The following is a 22,199-nucleotide window of genomic DNA, read 5'->3' as shown; positions in this document are numbered from 1 at the left end:
GTAGTTTGTAAAATGGCGCCGTGAGAATGGACTGTCATGCGTTCTCTTTTCTCTATGAGTGGGTTGGGGGGGGGAGGGGGGAGGGGGGAGGGAGGGGGGGGAGGGGCTGAATATTTTTGTGATGAAATGGTTTAGATTGCTGCTTCTGTAAATACTTATACATATTGGGTATGTGGGGATTCCTCAACGGGTGCGTGTGTGTGTGGGGGGGAGGGGAGGGGGGACATTTTTTTGTCTTGGTAGTTTACAGACCCGGAAAAACCTATTTGGAAGGTTAATTGACTTGTGAATGGCAGTAGTATTACCGAATAATGATCTGATGATGAACTGGAGCACATGTCTGGTTACAAACTAGATGTATAAACCGTTTTTTGATTTCTGCAACTAACGAAAAAAAAAAAAAAGAGAAACAAAACAACTGGTTGATTCGCTTTGTTACTTTGGTCAATTCAATGAATGTACTACTTTCCTTTGTTGTATATATGTGCGTGGGAGTGGAGTTCTGGGGTCAGGGTTCTCCTTGCCAATTCTCTTCGGCCCGACAAAGACGGACGCTGATCAGTCCGTCTCTCTCTGTCCCTTTTTGTTGTCAGTGCTGTTTTTTTTATTTTATTTTCATGATTGATGACGATGAAGTTTTGATGCACCCAATCAATTCCCTCCAAGCTATCAGGAGCAACCAGCCTATCCACGCAAAGGAACCCTGACCCAAGCCCCGCCTCCTCTCTGTCCAGACATTGCTGTTGTGAGGATGAAATGTCTGTTTTATTAAAAGTGCCGTCGAAGCACATCAGTGAGCCCCTGATGCTTGTGTCACTCAAAACACGAGGTCTAAACCGAGCCCCGGGCTGCTGCCAATATTCATATTCACAACCTTTTGATCACACGCACACGGCTCGTTTCAACATTCATATAGTCGAGGTATTTACCAATTTTGTAAACATGTTATTTCTGAGGCATTGATATGTGAATTTATATATTTTTTTTAGAGAAACCATAGATTGCAATGAGCCGATCCTTGCATTTTAAACCTGCTAGAGTCAGATGGCTTCACAGGTCCGCATTTAAATACCAGTGTGGACCCCTGGACTGCTTCTTTGCCTTCTCCAAAGAATCCTCATCTGAGAAATATTGGTGGGGATTTCAAAGTGCGTGTGTTTAAAAGCACATCATTCTCACTAGCAACCGTTAAAATTATATTATTTCTCAGGTTTTGGACACCAGCGAGATTCATTCAGTATTCATTCAGTATTGGTGTAGTTTACATCTTAAATGTTAAGATTTCTGTACGAGGCTTCCAACATTCAGAGGTGTGCGAGATCCGGTGTGACTATAAAATGTGTGTAAGCGTGTATTCGCTCCATCAGAGACAGCTGTTGTATCTGCTTTGCCTACCACTGCATATGCCACTATACCTACCACTGTCTCCTTGGCAACACCAGACACTACAACCTCTTTCTCGTTACCAGCCTCTGTTGCTATGGTTTCCGGATTCTTGGCAGTCTCCGCTGATAATGTCTAATGCTGCCACAGCAAAGTCAGAATCCTGTGTGTGTTTTATTGAAACTGCTGGCCTCAGATGCATCCCTTATAGCGTCGTCGTAGGCTCAGCCTCCATTTAGTCAAAGTGCTGGGCTGAAGACGCATTCCTCAGACGTCATCGTTGTGTTCACAGCCTCCGCCTCCGCCTCCCTCCTTTAGTCAAAGCGTCGGTCTTTCCAAAGTTGTTTTCCAACTGCTGTTGCTGTGACGATGAACGCAGAGCAGCCATAGGTTTAAACTGATAGGAAAATCTCCACGGCAACCGTCTTGCGCTCCTCCACGACGCCTGGCCTTCGGAGCATGTCGGTGTAGAAAACCTACGGAAAAGTTATTAAAGATTTGAAATGATTTTATTTTTAAGATGACAACTTCAACATCAAATCGTGTTGGAGGACATCGGATCATTGTGCATATGACTCCACGGTTGATTTGTTTTGACATGTTTTACAAGAAAACAAAATTGCACTGTCAGACAGACAGGTGAACCTGTATATTAGATGTTTGTGACCACAGACCTTCTTGTGACCATGCGATGATGTTGCAGGTAGGCGAACACGTGTTATGATTACGATGATGGGATTAAGGGTTTCACAGCAAAGCACAAAAAGACAAGCAGGTTTGACTCGACTTGAGACTTCAATTCAACTAATTCAACCAAATGTTGGACTGTTCGACTAATTCAACCAAATGTTGAGATGCGGCTCCAACTATTCTGGAACGGAATACCTTTTTTGGTGGAAAGCAATAATGTGAAATGTAAGGAAGTTTGTGTGTCCTTATAGTAGTAGTCAATCCTACTTTTGTTTTTACCTTTTAACCGTACAATGACACATTTAGTCTACAACCGACAGCTGCATTGTGTGCAGCTCTTGCGCATGGCCTGTTCGTTAGGTTAAAGGGAAGGCACTGCATGTGGGTGGAGGCCTACAGCATGCTGGGTAAAGGAGAACGAACAGATGGCTGTTACACAACACATTGTTTTGCACTAACCTGACACATAGCTGCTGAACGATATAGATATGACTATCACAGATGAGCTGCTGTTTAGGCTACGCGTGGTGCTATGTTACTATTCTGAGCCAGTGGAAGCATCTGGCTGAGGTCCTGGGCCTGTAGGCTTCACAATATGTCTGCCTAGTTGGTAGAGATGGTTACGGCCTCGGTTAGGAAGATGAAGTCAATTTAAACGTGAAATAAAATGATGTAAACTATCAATGCAATATACTTTAAACCTCCATTCCGAAAAGGATGGCACAGTGAAAGTGTACACTAAACGTCACGTATAATATATACAGTATGTGTATAATATACGCATACTGAATATAAAAAGGTTTTATTTTTGGACCTGTAATCAATCAAAAACTCCTCTCCACTAAACCAGGGGGCCTCCTCTCATCTAAACCTCCCGGGGCCCCCGGGTGCAAGAAGCTTTTCCGTATCCAGTAGACACAAAACACTGGACTCCATCAAACCATCGACCCTTTCCACAGGGTGGAAAAAGACAACGCTCAACCAGACAAACGAGAGGAGAAAGTAACGGTGCTTCTGACAGCCGTTAAAAATAAAGCACTGGAAGATGATCAACAAAGAAGCCAAAAAAGCCAAAAGCACAGAAAACGCCGAGAGAGGAATAAAAACATGAGGACTAGAAGAAAACCGAGAGCAAGTTGGAGGAAACCTTAAGGAGCAGCAGACGTCACTGGCCGGTAGGAAGCGCCCTGCGTTCGTCTGCCTGGAGATTCTAAAGCAACAGAAGTGTGAGGTGAGTGTGGCTGTCACTGCAGTAGAGGCGGGGCCCGCCGGCATGTTCTCCTGGAGCCTCCTTTTACATCTGTCACCACTGGCCTGGGATAGAGTGCACTCACACACACACGCACACACGCGCACCCGTGGACACACACACACACTCACACACACACACACACACGTGCACTCACACACACACGCACACGCGCACCCGTGGACACACACACACACACACACAAACAAACAAACATGCACACGCGCACCCGTGGACACAGACACACACACACACACACACACACACACACACAAACACAAACCCACACGTGCACAAACACACACATGCGTGCACACACACACACACACGCACACACATGCACAAACAACCACACACACACACACACACACACACACATGCACAAACAACCACACACACAAACCCACACATGCACAAACACACACACACACACACACCCACCCAAGCATAGGATTGATGATTCAACCTCGAAACATTCAACCATAGTTTTCAAAACCAAACAGGACATGTTTGTATGATGATGCAGACGGATCTGCTGCTTTGCTCTGGCCTGTGGGTCTGCTGGCCCTCCTCCCGTTCAGACTCATTTCCAGAAAGCCTGGCCATAGTCGGACCAATCACAATGATTTTCCCTATGGGAGCTACGGGAACACACAAGACAGCTGCTATTGACGTGTCCCGGCTTTGGTTGCTCTGATTGGTTGTAGGTCTATCCTAATTGAGTCATTTTGGAACGCGCCCATTGATAGCACCCCTAAGAAATCCATAATGAACTGAGAGGTTCCAGATTGATACACATTTTCGAATTAGTCTGCCGATGTCACGCTGGTACGTTGTTCATACAGCAAACAGAAGTTACTGTACATGTACTGTGAGGGTGCTGCTGGGCAGTGAAGTGAGACTGAGAGTGTTTGGCGACATCCAGTGGCGGTTTAGTGAACACCAGCCTTACTCCCTTTAACATCCACACCTGCAGCGTGTTCTGTTGAGGCTAACAGGTGACGAACCAAAGGCCTGCCTGGACTGGAGCCGTTTGGCGGGGCTGCTGGAGAGGAGAGATGTCTCAGATACTAACTGGTAACCCGGTTACCAAGACGTATCTTGTAACCGAGTGTCCCTCAGATAGGGATCGCTGACACACTACGTTTCTCAACAAACCCACGGCCGGTCTTGCACCAATGAGGGGGGCGGCGGGGGGTGGATATCAAAGCCACGATGGTTCGCTCTTCCACCAGAAGAGCGCAAAAAAAGATAAGGGGTAACACTGTTGTTTTTTTGTGATAAAATACTGTCTTGCCAAAAAAAAAACATAAGGGGTAACACTGTCGTTTTTTGTAATAAAATAGTGTTGGCCCAAAAAAACATAAGGGGTAACACTCGTTTTTTTGTAATAAAATATTGTCAGGCCAAAAAACATAAGGGGTAACACTGTCGCTTTTTGTCGTTATGCAAGAAAACATAAGGGGTAACACTGTTGTTTTTTGTAATAAAATATTGTCGGGCCAAAAAAAACATAAGGGGTAACACTGTAGTTTTTTCCAATCATGAAAAAAAAACATAAGGGGTAACACTGTTGTTTTTTGTAATAAAGTACTGTCGGGCCAAAAAAACATAAGGGGTAACACTGTCGTTTTTTTCCACTCATGAACAAAAAACATAAGGGGTAACACTGTCGTTTTTTGTTGTTATGCAAGAAAACATAAGGGGTAACACTGTCGTTTTTTGTAATAAAGTACTGTTGGCCCAAAAAAAGATAAGGGGTAACACTGTTGTTTTTTTGTAATAAAATACTGTCGGGCCAAAAAATAAGGGGTAACATTGTCGTTTTTTTGTGATAAAATACTGTCTTGCCAAAAAAAACCAAAAGGGGTAACACTGTCGTTTTTTGTAATAAAATAGTGTTGGCCCAAAAAAACATAAGGGGTAACACTGTCGTTTTTTTGTAATAAAATATTGTCTGGCCAAAAAACATAAGGGTTAACACTGTCGCTTTTTGTCGTTATGCAAGAAAACATAAGGGGTAACACCGTCGTTTTTTCCAATCATGAAAAAAAACATAAGGGGTAACACCGTCGTTTTTTCCAATCATGAAAAAAAACATAAGGGGTAACACTCGTTTTTTTGTAATAAAATACTGTCGGGCCAAAAAACATAAGGGGTAACACTGTCGTTTTTTCCAATCATGAAAAAAAAACATAAGGGGTGTCTACAACCCTAATCTGTCTATTTATTACACACAGGATATGGAAGTCGGAGTACATGAACAATACTGACACCTAGATGAATACAGTGATACGAGACAAGAATGGCCTAGAATTTAGCCTAATTAAATTTCCCATGGACACACTGCTACGCATGAACATGAAATAAAATAAATAGAATGCTTCCTGTTGAAATGGGAGCCTGTGATCACAGCCTTTAACATAACGGCTATGATTGCCGTGACTATGATGTATGATTACAGCCTGAAGCTATATGCTGTACAACTACGCAAATACCTCCTTTTATTCAGGAACATGAATCCGTGCGTCTATTTGCCGACGCCTTTGGGGCAAACGTCGTGCTTTCATTATACAACAGTGTGACCTTGTAGCAACATGACAACACGCGCCACCCCAACCAAGCACCATTTACAATCAAACAAGAAGTATAAAAAAGTATTTTATTTACATAAATAGTATTAATAGAATAGTTCATTTCAACGACTTTACAATTTCATCGACCCATCAACCAACCCAAAGTCAAACCCCCTCCCAAAAGAAAAAATAACGGAGATGAAGCCGATGCTGGGCGCTAGCTCAGTCCTATCCCGGTGTACTGCGCCGAGGGCAGCGCCTGGTCGAGGGGCGGCCACGACGGGCTGTCGGACAGCAGCGCGTCCAGACGCTTGTACTGCTTCTTAGAGGCGCTCTTCCTGTACACACAGCGCAGGCAGCTCAGCAGGCCCTGGTCCACCAGCACCTGGGAGGAGGAGGAGGAACGGCCACACACGGAACGTTTAAGCAAGCACTCCGATTGGTCAACTCCCCCCCCGTTTAAACGCCCGGTGAAAGAACGGACAAAAAGAACGGAGCGTTGCCTAATTACAGAAAGTGTCGCTACGCTAACTAGCCGAAACTACTCTCATGAGCCTAGTTTCCATGACAACGTTCAACTGACCAAGAGTCGGCTGTCGTTACTATAGGAACTATTTTCTGATGGAGATGAACTCGGGCAGAAAGCTTGAATTTGAGGGCAAATTAACCCACAATATGAACATATTTGACCATATTGTTGATAATGAAGATGGTTTGTTTTATTGAATCGCAATCTTACCCTCGATGGCGTTCTTGAATGTCATTATCGGTACTTGAAGCACAGCCGTAGGTCCGAAGTCTGACTATTGGTACCGAAGTCCGCGTACCAATAATGACATTCAAGAACGCCATCGAGTGTAAGATTGCTTAATTCAATAACACTTCCTAACTGCATAGGGGCCGTTAGGAAACACCCAATGGGTGCCGTCTGCACTTCTCCCGTCCTTTGGGTGACAGAGGACAGGAGTGTAGTTTGAGGGTATGTTGTAGATCATTGATAGTGGTATAGATTGATTTGGATTCAGGCGTTACTTCTCAAAAGGGCCTGGAGTTAAATATAAAGAATGCAATAGGGCCGAACGATTTGGGTAAATAATCGAATTGCGATTATTTCAACCAATATTGCGATTGGCGATTTAGTATGCGATTATTATTATTTATTTTTTTAATGTTCTGTATTATTCACCAAACAAGCAATAAATCATTCTGTAGTACGACCAACACAACACTGGAAGCAGTCGACATATAATCCTCTTTCTGTTAGGCCAGGCCGATGCGTTGAGATTAATGGACGTATGAATTGACATAACCTCTTAATTTAAAAGAGAAAAGAAAAAAATTAATAATACGAATCTTACTGATCTCCAGTAAGTAACAGTAAAAAAAGAAAGAAAATAAAATAAAAGTGCAGGACGCAGGACGGAGGAGCCCCACCTCCGTCAGGAAGCAGGTGAGGAAGTTGAGCGCTGCCAGAGACACCAGCAGCAGGTTCAAGGTCATCTCAGGGAAGGCGTAGAGCTGGAGCAGACGGGCGAAGACCGGCCCGGGGAACAGGACCAGCCAGGTCATCACGCCCAGGAAGAGCAGCAGCAGGCCCAGGAAGAGGACTGAGGAGAGACACACCTCCACGTCAGGGGGCCACGCCCACAGACTACTATAACACACCTCCACGTCAGGGGGCCACGCCCACAGACTACTATAACACACCTCCACGTCAGGGGGCCACGCCTACAGACTACTATAACACACCTCCACGTCAGGGGGCCACGCCCACAGACTACTATAACACACCTCCACGTCAGGGGGCCACGCCCACAGACTACTATAACACACCTCCACGTCAGGGGGCCACGCCTACAGACTACTATAACACACGTCCACGTCAGGGGGCCACGCCCACAGACTACTATAACACACCTCCACGTCAGGGGGCCACGCCCACAGACTACTATAACACACCTCCACGTCAGGGGGCCACGCCTACAGACTACTATAACACACCTCCACGTCAGGGGGCCACGCCCACAGACTACTATAACACACCTCCACGTCAGGGGGCCACGCCCACAGACTACTATAACACACCTCCACGTCAGGGGGCCACGCCCACAGACTACTATAACACACCTCCACGTCAGGGGGCCACGCCTACAGACTACTATAACACACCTCCACGTCAGGGGGCCACGCCTACAGACTACTATAACACACCTCCACGTCAGGGGGCCACGCCCACAGACTACTATAACACACCTCCACGTCAGGGGGCCACGCCCACAGACTACTATAACACACCTCCACGTCAGGGGGCCACGCCTACAGACTACTATAACACACCTCCACGTCAGGGGGCCACGCCCACAGACTACTATAACACACCTCCACGTCAGGGGGCCACGCCCACAGACTACTATAACACACCTCCACGTCAGGGGGCCACGCCCACAGACTACTATAACACACCTCCACGTCAGGGGGCCACGCCTACAGACTACTATAACACACCTCCACGTCAGGGGGCCACGCCTACAGACTACTATAACACACCTCCACGTCAGGGGGCCACGCCCACAGACTACTATAACACACCTCCACGTCAGGGGGCCACGCCTACAGACTACTATAACACACCTCCACGTCAGGGGGCCACGCCCACAGACTACTATAACACACCTCCACGTCAGGGGGCCACGCCCACAGACTACTATAACACACCTCCACGTCAGGGGGCCACGCCCACAGACTACTATAACACACCTCCACGTCAGGGGGCCACGCCCACAGACTACTATAACACACCTCCACGTCAGGGGGCCACGCCTACAGACTACTATAACACACCTCCACGTCAGGGGGCCACGCCTACAGACTACTATAACACACCTCCACGTCAGGGGGCCACGCCCACAGACTACTATAACACACCTCCACGTCAGGGGGCCACGCCCACAGACTACTATAACACACCTCCACGTCAGGGGGCCACGCCCACAGACTACTATAACACACCTCCACGTCAGGGGGCCACGCCCACAGACTACTATAACACACCTCCACGTCAGGGGGCCACGCCTACAGACTACTATAACACACCTCCACGTCAGGGGGCCACGCCCACAGACTACTATAACACACCTCCACGTCAGGGGGCCACGCCCACAGACTACTATAACACACCTCCACGTCAGGGGGCCACGCCTACAGACTACTATAACACACCTCCACGTCAGGGGGCCACGCCTACAGACTACTATAACACACCTCCACGTCAGGGGGCCACGCCTACAGACTACTATAACACACCTCCACGTCAGGGGGCCACGCCTACAGACTACTATAACACACCTCCACGTCAGGGGGCCACGCCTACAGACTACTATAACACACCTCCACGTCAGGGGGCCACGCCTACAGACTACTATAACACACCTCCACGTCAGGGGGCCACGCCCACAGACTACTATAACACACCTCCACGTCAGGGGGCCACGCCTACAGACTACTATAACACACCTCCACGTCAGGGGGCCACGCCCACAGACTACTATAACACACCTCCACGTCAGGGGGCCACGCCCACAGACTACTATAACACACCTCCACGTCAGGGGGCCACGCCCACAGACTACTATAACACACCTCCACGTCAGGGGGCCACGCCTACAGACTACTATAACACACCTCCACGTCAGGGGGCCACGCCCACAGACTACTATAACACACCTCCACGTCAGGGGGCCACGCCCACAGACTACTATAACACACCTCCACGTCAGGGGGCCACGCCTACAGACTACTATAACACACCTCCACGTCAGGGGGCCACGCCCACAGACTACTATAACACACCTCCACGTCAGGGGGCCACGCCTACAGACTACTATAACACACCTCCACGTCAGGGGGCCACGCCCACAGACTACTATAACACACCTCCACGTCAGGGGGCCACGCCTACAGACTACTATAACACACCTCCACGTCAGGGGGCCACGCCTACAGACTACTATAACACACCTCCACGTCAGGGGGCCACGCCCACAGACTACTATAACACACCTCCACGTCAGGGGGCCACGCCTACAGACTACTATAACACACCTCCACGTCAGGGGGCCACGCCCACAGACTACTATAACACACCTCCACGTCAGGGGGCCACGCCCACAGACTACTATAACACACCTCCACGTCAGGGGGCCACGCCCACAGACTACTATAACACACCTCCACGTCAGGGGGCCACGCCTACAGACTACTATAACACACCTCCACGTCAGGGGGCCACGCCCACAGACTACTATAACACACCTCCACGTCAGGGGGCCACGCCCACAGACTACTATAACACACCTCCACGTCAGGGGGCCACGCCCACAGACTACTATAACACACCTCCACGTCAGGGGGCCACGCCCACAGACTACTATAACACACCTCCACGTCAGGGGGCCACGCCCACAGACTACTATAACACACCTCCACGTCAGGGGGCCACGCCCACAGACTACTATAACACACCTCCACGTCAGGGGGCCACGCCCACAGACTACTATAACACACCTCCACGTCAGGGGGCCACGCCTACAGACTACTATAACACACCTCCACGTCAGGGGGCCACGCCTACAGACTACTATAACACACCTCCACGTCAGGGGGCCACGCCCACAGACTACTATAACACACCTCCACGTCAGGGGGCCACGCCCACAGACTACTATAACACACCTCCACGTCAGGGGGCCACGCCCACAGACTACTATAACACACCTCCACGTCAGGGGGCCACGCCTACAGACTACTATAACACACCTCCACGTCAGGGGGCCACGCCCACAGACTACTATAACACACCTCCACGTCAGGGGGCCACGCCTACAGACTACTATAACACACCTCCACGTCAGGGGGCCACGCCCACAGACTACTATAACACACCTCCACGTCAGGGGGCCACGCCCACAGACTACTATAACACACCTCCACGTCAGGGGGCCACGCCTACAGACTACTATAACACACCTCCACGTCAGGGGGCCACGCCCACAGACTACTATAACACACCTCCACGTCAGGGGGCCACGCCCACAGACTACTATAACACACCTCCACGTCAGGGGGCCACGCCCACAGACTACTATAACACACCTCCACGTCAGGGGGCCACGCCTACAAACTACTATAACACACCTCCACGTCAGGGGGCCACGCCCACAGACTACTATAACACACCTCCACGTCAGGGGGCCACGCCTACAGACTACTATAACTCACACACATACCACTAAGGCTACAAACTACTATAACACACACACACACACACACACAAAACCTCAAGTGGATGAAAACAACTATACATTTATATTATATAAATATATTGTATCGTAGACACTAGCCACTCTTACAAATCACAGTGTAGTATTATAAAAAAGGTTTCATTTTATATTAGTAAAGTTCAGATACGCGCCATGGGTTCTGTCCCATTCTGAGCTATGATTCCTATATTATAGATTTGTTAGATTGAGAGAGAATCAGTTTGTGTGAGCAGGAGAAACGCATCACATTGACCGGGTGGTAGCGGCCTCACAGTTGTGGTAGAGAGGCTTCTTGTACGGGTAGCCCTTGGTGACCACGACAGCCATGAAGATGTACTGGTACCCGGACAAGGCGAAGACGCTCGTCTCCTCCATGTTGGGCAGGTTGGCCGCCCCGGACTGTGTCGAGTTGAGCTGAACAAACCTTTAAGAAAGGTGGGGGGGGGGGGGATAGATAATATGTTTTTAAGAAATATAGCAAAACTATTCATCGTGTTAACCTATAGTATAGTGCTATACTGTATATAGATAGTGTCGTGGTTTGGGTGTTTTCAGCCCAACTGAGTGTTTGATCCGCCTGCCCCTTAACGACATGCATATGAATTCACTGCTGGTCTCTCTGGACAACGTCCTCCGCCACGCGGCCAAGCGTCCCTCAGTGATGGTTCTGAGCGGTGTGGTGGTTTCTAAACGAGGAGCCGAGCGGGTGCTGCTGCTGACCAGTCCTGGGAGGTGGTGACGAGCAGGGCGGCCGTCTGCCCCACCACGTTGAACACCGCGTGCAGGAAGAGGCCCCCCAGGATGGGCAGGGCGATCAGGCTGGCGGGGGGTCTGCGGGGGTGCAGGTCCTCGCTGGGCCCCCCCCGCCCCATCACTATGGCCAGCAGGGTCACCAGGAAGAGGTCGAAGAACAGGAACTGCCAGTCGCCCAGGTTGGTCTTCACCTGCACGGAGAGCGTCAGGAAACACATTGGATGTACTGTAGTACCAGGAAACACATTGGATGTACTGTAGTACCAGGAAACACATTGGATATACTGTAGTACCAGGAAACACATTGGATATTACTGTAGTACCAGGAAACACATTGGATATACTGTAGTACCAGGAAACACATTGGATATACTGTAGTACCAGGAAACACATTGGATATACTGTAGTACCAGGAAACACATTGGATATACTGTAGTACCAGGAAACACATTGGATATACTGTAGTACCAGGAAACACATTGGATATACTGTAGTACCAGGAAACACATTGGATATACTGTAGTACCAGGAAACACATTGGATATACTGTAGTACCAGGAAACACATTGGATATACTGTAGTACCAGGAAACACATTGGATATACTGTAGTACCAGGAAACACATTGGATATACTGTAGTACCAGGAAACACATTGGATATACTGTAGTACCAGGAAACACATTGGATATACTGTAGTACCAGGAAACACATTGGATGTACTGTAGTACCAGGAAACACATTGGATGTACTGTAGTACCAGGAAACACATTGGATGTACTGTAGTACCAGGAAACACATTGGATGTACTGTAGTACCAGGAAACACATTGGATGTACTGTAGTACCAGGAAACACATTGGATGTACTGTAGTACCAGGAAACACATTGGATGTACTGTAGTACCAGGAAACACATTGGATGTACTGTAGTACCAGGAAACACATTGGATGTACTGTAGTACCAGGAAACACATTGGATGTACTGTAGTACCAGGAAACACATTGGATGTACTGTAGTACCAGGAAACACATTGGATGTACTGTAGTACCAGGAAACACATTGGATATACTGTAGTACCAGGAAACACATTGGATGTACTGTAGTGCCAGGAAACACATTGGATGTACTGTAGTTCAGTTAGGAAACACATTGGATGTACTGTAGTACCAGGAAACACATTGGATATACTGTAGTACCAGGAAACACATTGGATGTACTGTAGTACCAGGAAACACATTGGATGTACTGTAGTACCAGGAAACACATTGGATGTACTGTAGTACCAGGAAACACATTGGATGTACTGTAGTACCAGGAAACACATTGGATGTACTGTAGTGCCAGGAAACACATTGGATGTACTGTAGTACCAGGAAACACATTGGATATACTGTAGTACCAGGAAACACATTGGATATACTGTAGTTCAGTTAGGAAACACATTGGATGTACTGTAGTACCAGGAAACACATTGGATATACTGTAGTACCAGGAAACACATTGGATGTACTGTAGTACCAGGAAACACATTGGATGTACTGTAGTACCAGGAAACACATTGGATGTACTGTAGTACCAGGAAACACATTGGATGTACTGTAGTACCAGGAAACACATTGGATGTACTGTAGTACCAGGAAACACATTGGATGTACTGTAGTACCAGGAAACACATTGGATGTACTGTAGTACCAGGAAACACATTGGATGTACTGTAGTACCAGGAAACACATTGGATGTACTGTAGTACCAGGAAACACATTGGATGTACTGTAGTACCAGGAAACACATTGGATATATTGTAGTACCAGGAAACACATTGGATGTACTGTAGTACCAGGAAACACATTGGATGTACTGTAGTACCAGGAAACACATTGGATATACTGTAGTACCAGGAAACACATTGGATGTACTGTAGTACCAGGAAACACATTGGATATACTGTAGTACCAGGAAACACATTGGATATACTGTAGTACCAGGAAACACATTGGATATACTGTAGTACCAGGAAACGCATTGGATGTACTGTAGTACCAGGAAACACATTGGATGTACTGTAGTACCAGGAAACACATTGGATATACTGTAGTACCAGGAAACACATTGGATGTACTGTAGTACCAGGAAACACATTGGATATACTGTAGTACCAGGAAACACATTGGATGTACTGTAGTACCAGGAAACGCATTGGATATACTGTAGTACCAGGAAACACATTGGATATACTATAGTACCAGGAAACACATTGGATATACTGTAGTTCAGTTAGGAAACACATTGGATATACTGTAGTACCAGGAAACACATTGGATATACTGTAGTACCAGGAAACTCATTGGATGTACTGTAGTACCAGGAAACACATTGGATATACTGTAGTTCAATTAGGAAACACATTGGATATACTGTAGTACCAGGAAACACATTGGATATACTTTAGTACCAGGAAACGCATTGGATATACTGTAGTACCAGGAAACACATTGGATATACTGTAGTACCAGGAAACACATTGGATGTACTGTAGTACCAGGAAACACATTGGATGTACTGTAGTACCAGGAAACACATTGGATATACTGTAGTACCAGGAAACACATTGGATATACTGTAGTACCAGGAAACACATTGGATATACTGTAGTACCAGGAAACACATTGGATATACTGTAGTACCAGGAAACACATTGGATATACTGTAGTACCAGGAAACACATTGGATATACTGTAGTACCAGGAAACACATTGGATATACTGTAGTACCAGGAAACACATTGGATATACTGTAGTACCAGGAAACACATTGGATATACTGTAGTACCAGGAAACACATTGGATATACTGTAGTACCAGGAAACACATTGGATATACTGTAGTACCAGGAAACACATTGGATATACTGTAGTACCAGGAAACACATTGGATATACTGTAGCTCAGCTAGGCAGGCAACGGAAGTAACAAGAAAGCGCACCGGACTGATTTGTTAAAGGTGCGAAGGTGAGATCTGAGAGTTGGAAAGAGAGAGAGTGGAAAAGAGCTCTCCTCTCCGCTCTCCTCCTCACTACGTTTCTCCGCCGTGAGGAGGAGAACGACGATCGATGACTGCTTGTAGGAATGTGATTGAAAGCTGGATTCCCCAGACCCATTTAGAACAACAGTTTAGACGCCGTTAACCACAACAGTAGTTCACTCACAGTGCACCTCACTCACTAAGAGCTGAATGATGCCGATGGCATTTCTAAAGGGATGGCACTCAAATGACACCTCTTAGATCTGACCTTCCACCTTTAAGTCAACTCTTAAAATGTCCCTAAAGGACCCTCGTAGTCCACAGCGGCGTGTGTGCGGCGGAGAGGCTTACGGTGTAGAGGATGAGCACGGAGCTGAACTGGATGAGGCTGTACAGGGCCATGTAGCGGAACAGGCTGAAGGACGTCACCAGGGAACAGCGCCCCTCTCTGGAGGGGGGAGAGCAGACACATCTGGTCACAGAGAGACTAGAGAGAGAGAGTCACTATAGTGGCCCTCACATCTGCTACAGTTACTTTATCAAAACAAGTCAAATCGTGTGTGTGTGTGTGTCCCTGTGCGTGCGTGTGTGTGTGTGTGTGTATCCCTGTGCGTGCGCGTGTGTGTGTGTGTGTGTGTAGGTGTGTGTGTAGGTGTGTGTGTAGGTGTGTGAGGTGTGTGTGTAGGTGTGTGTGTAGGCGTGTGTGTGTAGGCGTGTGTGTGTGTGTGTGTGTCCCTGTGTGTGCATGTGTCCCTGTGTGTGCATGTGTCCCTGTGTGTGTGTGTGTGTGTGTGTGTGTGTGTGTGTGTGTGTGTGTGTCCCTGTGTGTGTGTGTCCCTGTGTGTGTGTGTGTCCCTGTGTGTGTGTGTGTCCCTGTGTGCATGCGTGTGTCCCTGTATGTGTGTGTGTGTGTGCGTGTGTGTGTCCCCCTCTGTGTGTGTGTGTGTGTGTCCCTGTGTGTGTGCGTGTGTCCCTGTGTGTGTCCCTGTGTGTGTGTCCCTGTGTGTGTGCGTGTGTCCCTGTGTGTGTCCCTGTCCCTGCGTGTGTGTGTGTGTGTGTGTGTCCCTGTCCCTGTGTGTGCGTGTGTCCCTGTGTGTGTGTGTGTCCCTGTGTGTCCCTGCGTGTGTGTGTGTCCCTGTCCCTGTGTGTGTGTGTGTACCTGATGAGCAGGGGCACACAGCTGATGTTGTTGGCGTTGGAGGTGAACGGGGAGGCCACGGAGGCCTCGGCCTCAGAGAGGGACACGCCCACGTCAGAGGCCCTGAGGGCCCCGCAGTCGTTGGCCCCGTCGCCACACATCCCCACGCGGTAGCTGGCAGAGAGACGGAGCGTGAGACAGACCTTATGTCACTGGGCGGGAGAGAGAGGGGATTTGAAACATAAGCTCTCTCTCTCCCTCCCTCCCTCACTCACTGCTTCCTCTCTCCCTCCCTCCCTCCCTCACTCTCTGCTCCCTACGTTTCTCCACCATTGAGACGTGTTGCACAAGCAAGTAGAATGCCCCAGACCATCTCTTTGCCTGTTTAAATCTCTCTCTCTCTCCCTCCCTCTCCCTCTCCCTCTCCCTCTCCCTCTCTCTCCCTCTCTCTCCCTCTCTCTCTCCCTCCCTCTCCCTCTCTCTCCCTCTCTGCTCCCTCTCTCTCCCTCTTCCCTCTCCCCTCTCCCTCCCTCTGCTCTCTCTCTCTCCCTCTCTCGCATGTAGAACGCCCGGGCCCATGGGGCTCCCATGAATGAAGCGTGATGGTCCAGAAGTCGTCTCCTACAGAGGCTGTGGTGCAGTCCACCAGGACAGATGTGCTCACAGGGCATTCTCTCACTAAGAGCTGAAGGACGGCTACGTCGTTTCTAACAGACGCCGCTCCAAACGACCGCCGTTAAATCTCCCCTACGGCCCCTTTAAGGACGGACCGCGTACAGCGGGCAGCGGGAGACGTCCTGGTGCTATTGATGATATTTACTTGAGTTTCTGCAGCTCCTTGACCAGCTGGGTCTTCTGATCCGGGGCCATGCGGGCGTACACCGTGGCCCGCATCAGCACCTGCAACCGACCAATCACAGCCCGCCAGTTAACCACGCGTTGCCGAGGACGACCGCTCGTCATTCAAATCGTACCGTCAGTTGAAGACGTGCAGAAGTGCATTTGTTAACGGACTGAAAGGTGGCAAGGGATCTAATCGTCATAAAATCGGTCTTCTGTCTATTTTTCGTATTTATTTGAAATGTACCGAGACCTTCACCCCGGGGACCATGAGCTGGACCGTCCCGGAGGTCAGCACAGCGGCCTGCTATTGGTCAGCTCTTCCAACCTGGTCCTCTTACCTTGGGGAGATACTCAGGAAAGTGGTCACAGATGGCGGAGAAGGACTTCCCGTTGAGCGCCAGGTGATAGCTGCCCCCGCTCTGGTACAGGCCCTGCCGAGTCAAACCCAGAACAACCTCAGCGTCTGATGAGATGATTCACCTCATCACAACGCCGTTAAAACCTCAGCGTCTGATGAGATGATTCACCTCATCACAACGCTGTTAAAACCACAGCGTCTGATGAGATGATTCACCTCATCACAACGCTGTTAAAACCACAGCCTCAGTGTCTGATGAGATGATTCACCTCATCACAACGCTGTTAAAACCACAGCCTCAGTGTCTGATGAGATGATTCACCTCATCACAACGCTGTTAAAACCACAGCCTCAGTGTCTGATGAGATGATTCACCTCATCACAACGCCGTTAAAACCACAGCCTCAGTGTCTGATGAGATGATTCACCTCATCACAACGCTGTTAAAACCACAACCTCAGCGTCTGATGAGATGATTCACCTCATCACAACGCTGTTAAAACCACAGCCTCAGCGTCTGATGAGATGATTCACCTCATCACAACGCTGTTAAAACCACAGCGTCTGATGAGATGATTCACCTCATCACAACGCTGTTAAAACCACAGCCTCAGCGTCTGATGAGATCATTCACCTCATCACAACGCTGTTAAAACCACAGCGTCTGATGAGATGATTCACCTCATCACAACGCCGTTAAAACCACAGCGTCTAATGAGATGATTCACCTCATCACAACGCTGTTAAAACCTCAGCATCTAATGAGATGATTCACCTCATCACAACGCTGTTAAAACCTCAGCATCTAATGAGATGATTCACCTCATCACAACGCCGTTAACACCACAGCCTCAGTGTCTAATGAGATCAATAACCTCATCCCAACATGCCCACTCGATTTGGGTTCATTGTGAGCATGCATGATACGTTACAAACCAAGAGGGAAGCTTTGACCTCATGTTCTAAATGTCAACGTGTAGCGGTAGCAGACTGGTTTGGTTTGGTAGCTGACTGGTTTGGGTTGGTAGCTGACTGGTTTGGTTTGGTAGCTGACTGGTTTGGTTTGGTAGCAGACTGGTTTGGTTTGGTAGCAGACTGGTTTGGTTTGGTAGCTGACTGGTTTGGTTTGGTAGCAGACTGGTTTGGTTTGGTAGCTGACTGGTTTGGTTTGGTAGCAGACTGGTTTGGTTTGGTAGCAGACTGGTTTGGTTTGGTAGCAGACTGGTTTGGTTTGGTAGCAGACTGGTTTGGTTTGGTAGCTGACTGGTTTGGTTGGTAGCAGACTGGTTTGGTTTGGTAGCTGACTGGTTTGGTTTGGTAGCAGACTGGTTTGGTTTGGTAGCTGACTGGTTTGGTTGGTAGCGGTTTGGTTTGGTAGCTGACTGGTTTGGTGTGGTAGCAGACTGGTTTGGTTTGGTAGCAGACTGGTTTGGTTTGGTAGCAGACTGGTTTGGTTTGGTAGCAGACTGGTTTGGTTTGGTAGCAGACTGGTTTGGTTTGGTAGCAGACTGGTTTGGTTTGGTAGCAGACTGGTTTGGTTTGGTAGCAGACTGGTTTGGTTTGGTAGCTGACTGGTTTGGTTTGGTAGCAGACTGGTTTGGTTTGGTAGCTGACTGGTTTGGGTTGGTAGCTGACTGGTTTGGTGTGGTAGCTGACTGGTTTGGTTTGGTAGCTGACTGGTTTGGTTTGGTAGCAGACTGGTTTGGTTTGGTAGCAGACTGGTTTGGTTTGGTAGCTGACTGGTTTGGTTTGGTAGCTGACTGGTTTGGTTTGGTAGCAGACTGGTTTGGTTTGGTAGCTGACTGGTTTGGTTTGGTAGCAGACTGGTTTGGTTTGGTAGCTGACTGGTTTGGTTTGGTAGCTGACTGGTTTGGTAGCTGACTGGTTTGGTGTGGTAGCAGACTGGTTTGGTTTGGTAGCTGACTGGTTTGGTTTGGTAGCTGACTGGTTTGGTAGCTGACTGGTTTGGTTTGGTAGCTGACTGGTTTGGTAGCTGACTGGTTTGGTTTGGTAGCAGACTGGTTTGGTTTGGTAGCTGACTGGTTTGGTTTGGTAGCAGACTGGTTTGGTTTGGTAGCTGACTGGTTTGGTTTGGTAGCTGACTGGTTTGGTAGCTGACTGGTTTGGTTTGGTAGCAGACTGGTTTGGTTTGGTAGCTGACTGGTTTGGTTTGGTAGCTGACTGGTTTGGTAGCAGACTGGTTTGTTAGGTAGCAGACTGGTTTGGTTTGGTAGCAGACTGGTTTGGTTTGGTAGCTGACTGGTTTGGTTTGGTAGCTGACTGGTTTGGTTTGGTAGCAGACTGGTTTGGTTTGGTAGCTGACTGGTTTGGTTTGGTAGCAGACTGGTTTGGTTTGGTAGCTGACTGGTTTGGTTTGGTAGCTGACTGGTTTGGTAGCTGACTGGTTTGGTGTGGTAGCAGACTGGTTTGGTTTGGTAGCTGACTGGTTTGGTTTGGTAGCTGACTGGTTTGGTAGCTGACTGGTTTGGTTTGGTAGCTGACTGGTTTGGTAGCTGACTGGTTTGGTTTGGTAGCAGACTGGTTTGGTTTGGTAGCTGACTGGTTTGGTTTGGTAGCAGACTGGTTTGGTTTGGTAGCTGACTGGTTTGGTTTGGTAGCTGACTGGTTTGGTAGCTGACTGGTTTGGTTTGGTAGCAGACTGGTTTGGTTTGGTAGCTGACTGGTTTGGTTTGGTAGCTGACTGGTTTGGTAGCAGACTGGTTTGTTAGGTAGCAGACTGGTTTGGTTTGGTAGCAGACTGGTTTGGTGTGGTAGCAGACTGGTTTGGTAGCAGACTGGTTTGACCTCAGGTTGACCCTGTGGAGACCCACCCAGGTGTGGACCTCGGCGGCGCCGTGCGGCCCACAGGCCTCTCCTCCGTCCTCCTCCTGGTGGAAGGTGAGGCTGGGGGCCAGCTGGCCGCTGGGGGGCGACGCCTGGACGAAGATCACCCGGTCCCCGGAGCCCACCATCCCACACGTCCTGGACACGTTCACCGCCGTCAAGATGTTGTCCCCTGGGGAGAGACACGGGAGGCTCTGCTCAGCGTCCTCCGGGACTCTCTACGGAGCGCTTTGGGAAGGACTTGTTCACCTAGACTCAGTACATTATTTTTGAGTTTGAAAATAAAATGCATTTAATCTGCATTTCGGCAAAAAAAACTCACTGTAACAGAGTTTTCCAAATTCTTAAACTACACAAAATGTTAAAATAAAAAAATAGAAAATGTTCAAATTGGAAATAATGTACAAATAAATGTGTATCCAGCTGTTCTGTAATTTCTATAAAACTTTCAATGAATAAAATAAATATACTAGAAAATCAAATAAGACAGAACAACTTAAATAAACTTAAATTAACTTTCTCGTGTTTAGTGCACTGACACATTTTTAATCGTTTAACGTTTTTTGACACTCAAACAAATTGCATTCTGTAAATTGATCCAGTAATGGATTAAGGCTGGAAGGACCGGCCTGGCCCATCACACTCAGAACTCACTGAAATGAACTTCAGAATCATAAAAAAAAAAAAATAATAATAATAATAATTCTAAAGAATCGTACCAACTCGATTTTATTAATTTGGAGATTGTTTGACCCAAGAATCGAAATCGTGATCAAAATTCAATTAATTGCACAGCCCTACGTCAGGTCGATGTGGACCGCACGGAGAGAGAGACGCTCACCGGTGACCATGACGGTGCGCAGCTGGGCCAGTCTCAGGGTGTGGATCACCCCGGCCGTCTCCGGCTTCACCAGGTTCCTCATGATGAACAGACCCAGGAACCGCATGTCCCCTTCCACCGTCTCTCTGTGGACGGACAAACACACACACACACACACACACACACACACACACACACACACACACACACACACACACACACACACACACACACACACACACACACACACACACACACACACACACACACACACCCACACCCCTCCATGATGACAGCAATCTTGGGCGCCCCACCAAATCTTTCAGGATTAGATTTTGGATTTAGTTTGTTTTGTCAGATATATTATTACCCTGTAATTTACGTACAGGGTGCTATATATTGTACAGTAATATTGTAGTTGTATAGTAAAGTTGTATAGTACAGGGTACTATATATTGATATACAAATTGTATTACATTTTTGTCTAGCATTTTTAAATTTTTTTTGGTGTATATGAACATCCAAATAAAACGTAATAGTTATTATGATTAATAAAAGGAATGAGGGGAAAATACACCTCCTGGGTCGACAAGGAAAAATTACAGACGGACGACGGATAAAAAAAAAAAAAAAAAGAAGACATCATGATTTGAGTGACGTGTGCTTCATGTAATCTAGACTCTTGGTACCGCTGGACGGTGGCCGGGTCGGTGTCACCTCCCAGCTCCCTGTAGCCCAGAGCCAGGACCCTGAAGCCTCGTCTGGCAAAACCATCCAAGACCTCGGAGAACTGCGGGGGCACTGGAGACAGACAGACAGACACACAGACACACGGCCGTAGGTCAGACCGCCTCAAACGTGTGGTTCAACGATACATAGAAGGATAAAGAATGAGGCAATAATGTAGTGTGAAGCCACGGGGTGGCGAGACTCCAACCAGAGTCGACGTATAGACGCGTTAATAAATAATAAACTAACTAACTATTATGGATCCAGAGTGGACGTATAGACGCGTTAATAAATAATAAACTAACTAACTATTATGGATCCAGAGTGGACGTATAGACGCGTTAATAAATAATAAACTAACTAACTATTATGGATCCAGAGTGGACGTATAGACGCGTTAATAAATAATAAACTAACTAACTATTATGGATCCAGAGTGGACGTATAGACGCGTTAATAAATAATAAACTAACTAACT

At 47.8% G+C, this 22,199-nt stretch overlaps 1 protein-coding gene across 2 annotated transcripts in view; it reads right to left on the bottom strand.

Moving 5' to 3' along the window:
* Positions 1 to 5,970: 5,970 nt before the first annotated feature.
* The window catches only part of atp13a2 (ATPase cation transporting 13A2), a 29,864-nt gene continuing 13,635 nt past the window's right edge, over positions 5,971 to 22,199 (bottom strand). For both annotated transcript variants that reach the window (XM_084473767.1, XM_084473768.1), the window contains exons 19-29: positions 21,682 to 21,793; positions 21,014 to 21,138; positions 20,160 to 20,344; positions 17,309 to 17,401; positions 16,948 to 17,027; positions 16,149 to 16,301; positions 15,341 to 15,437; positions 11,937 to 12,160; positions 11,489 to 11,640; positions 7,333 to 7,505; positions 5,971 to 6,283 (exon numbers count right to left, since the gene is read on the bottom strand). In XM_084473767.1, the coding sequence (XP_084329893.1) occupies positions 6,116 to 6,283; positions 7,333 to 7,505; positions 11,489 to 11,640; positions 11,937 to 12,160; positions 15,341 to 15,437; positions 16,149 to 16,301; positions 16,948 to 17,027; positions 17,309 to 17,401; positions 20,160 to 20,344; positions 21,014 to 21,138; positions 21,682 to 21,793 (1,562 nt within the window). In that variant the 3' untranslated portion in view covers positions 5,971 to 6,115. The remainder of the gene's footprint in view (positions 6,284 to 7,332; positions 7,506 to 11,488; positions 11,641 to 11,936; positions 12,161 to 15,340; positions 15,438 to 16,148; positions 16,302 to 16,947; positions 17,028 to 17,308; positions 17,402 to 20,159; positions 20,345 to 21,013; positions 21,139 to 21,681; positions 21,794 to 22,199) is intronic.

The sequence above is a fragment of the Micromesistius poutassou genome (genome assembly GCF_964030765.1).
Source record: "Micromesistius poutassou genome assembly, chromosome: 10".
Taxonomy (NCBI): Eukaryota; Metazoa; Chordata; class Actinopteri; order Gadiformes; family Gadidae; genus Micromesistius; species Micromesistius poutassou.
Note: the sequence above shows the minus strand (reverse complement) of the source record. Positions and strands in the feature narration are given on the sequence as shown.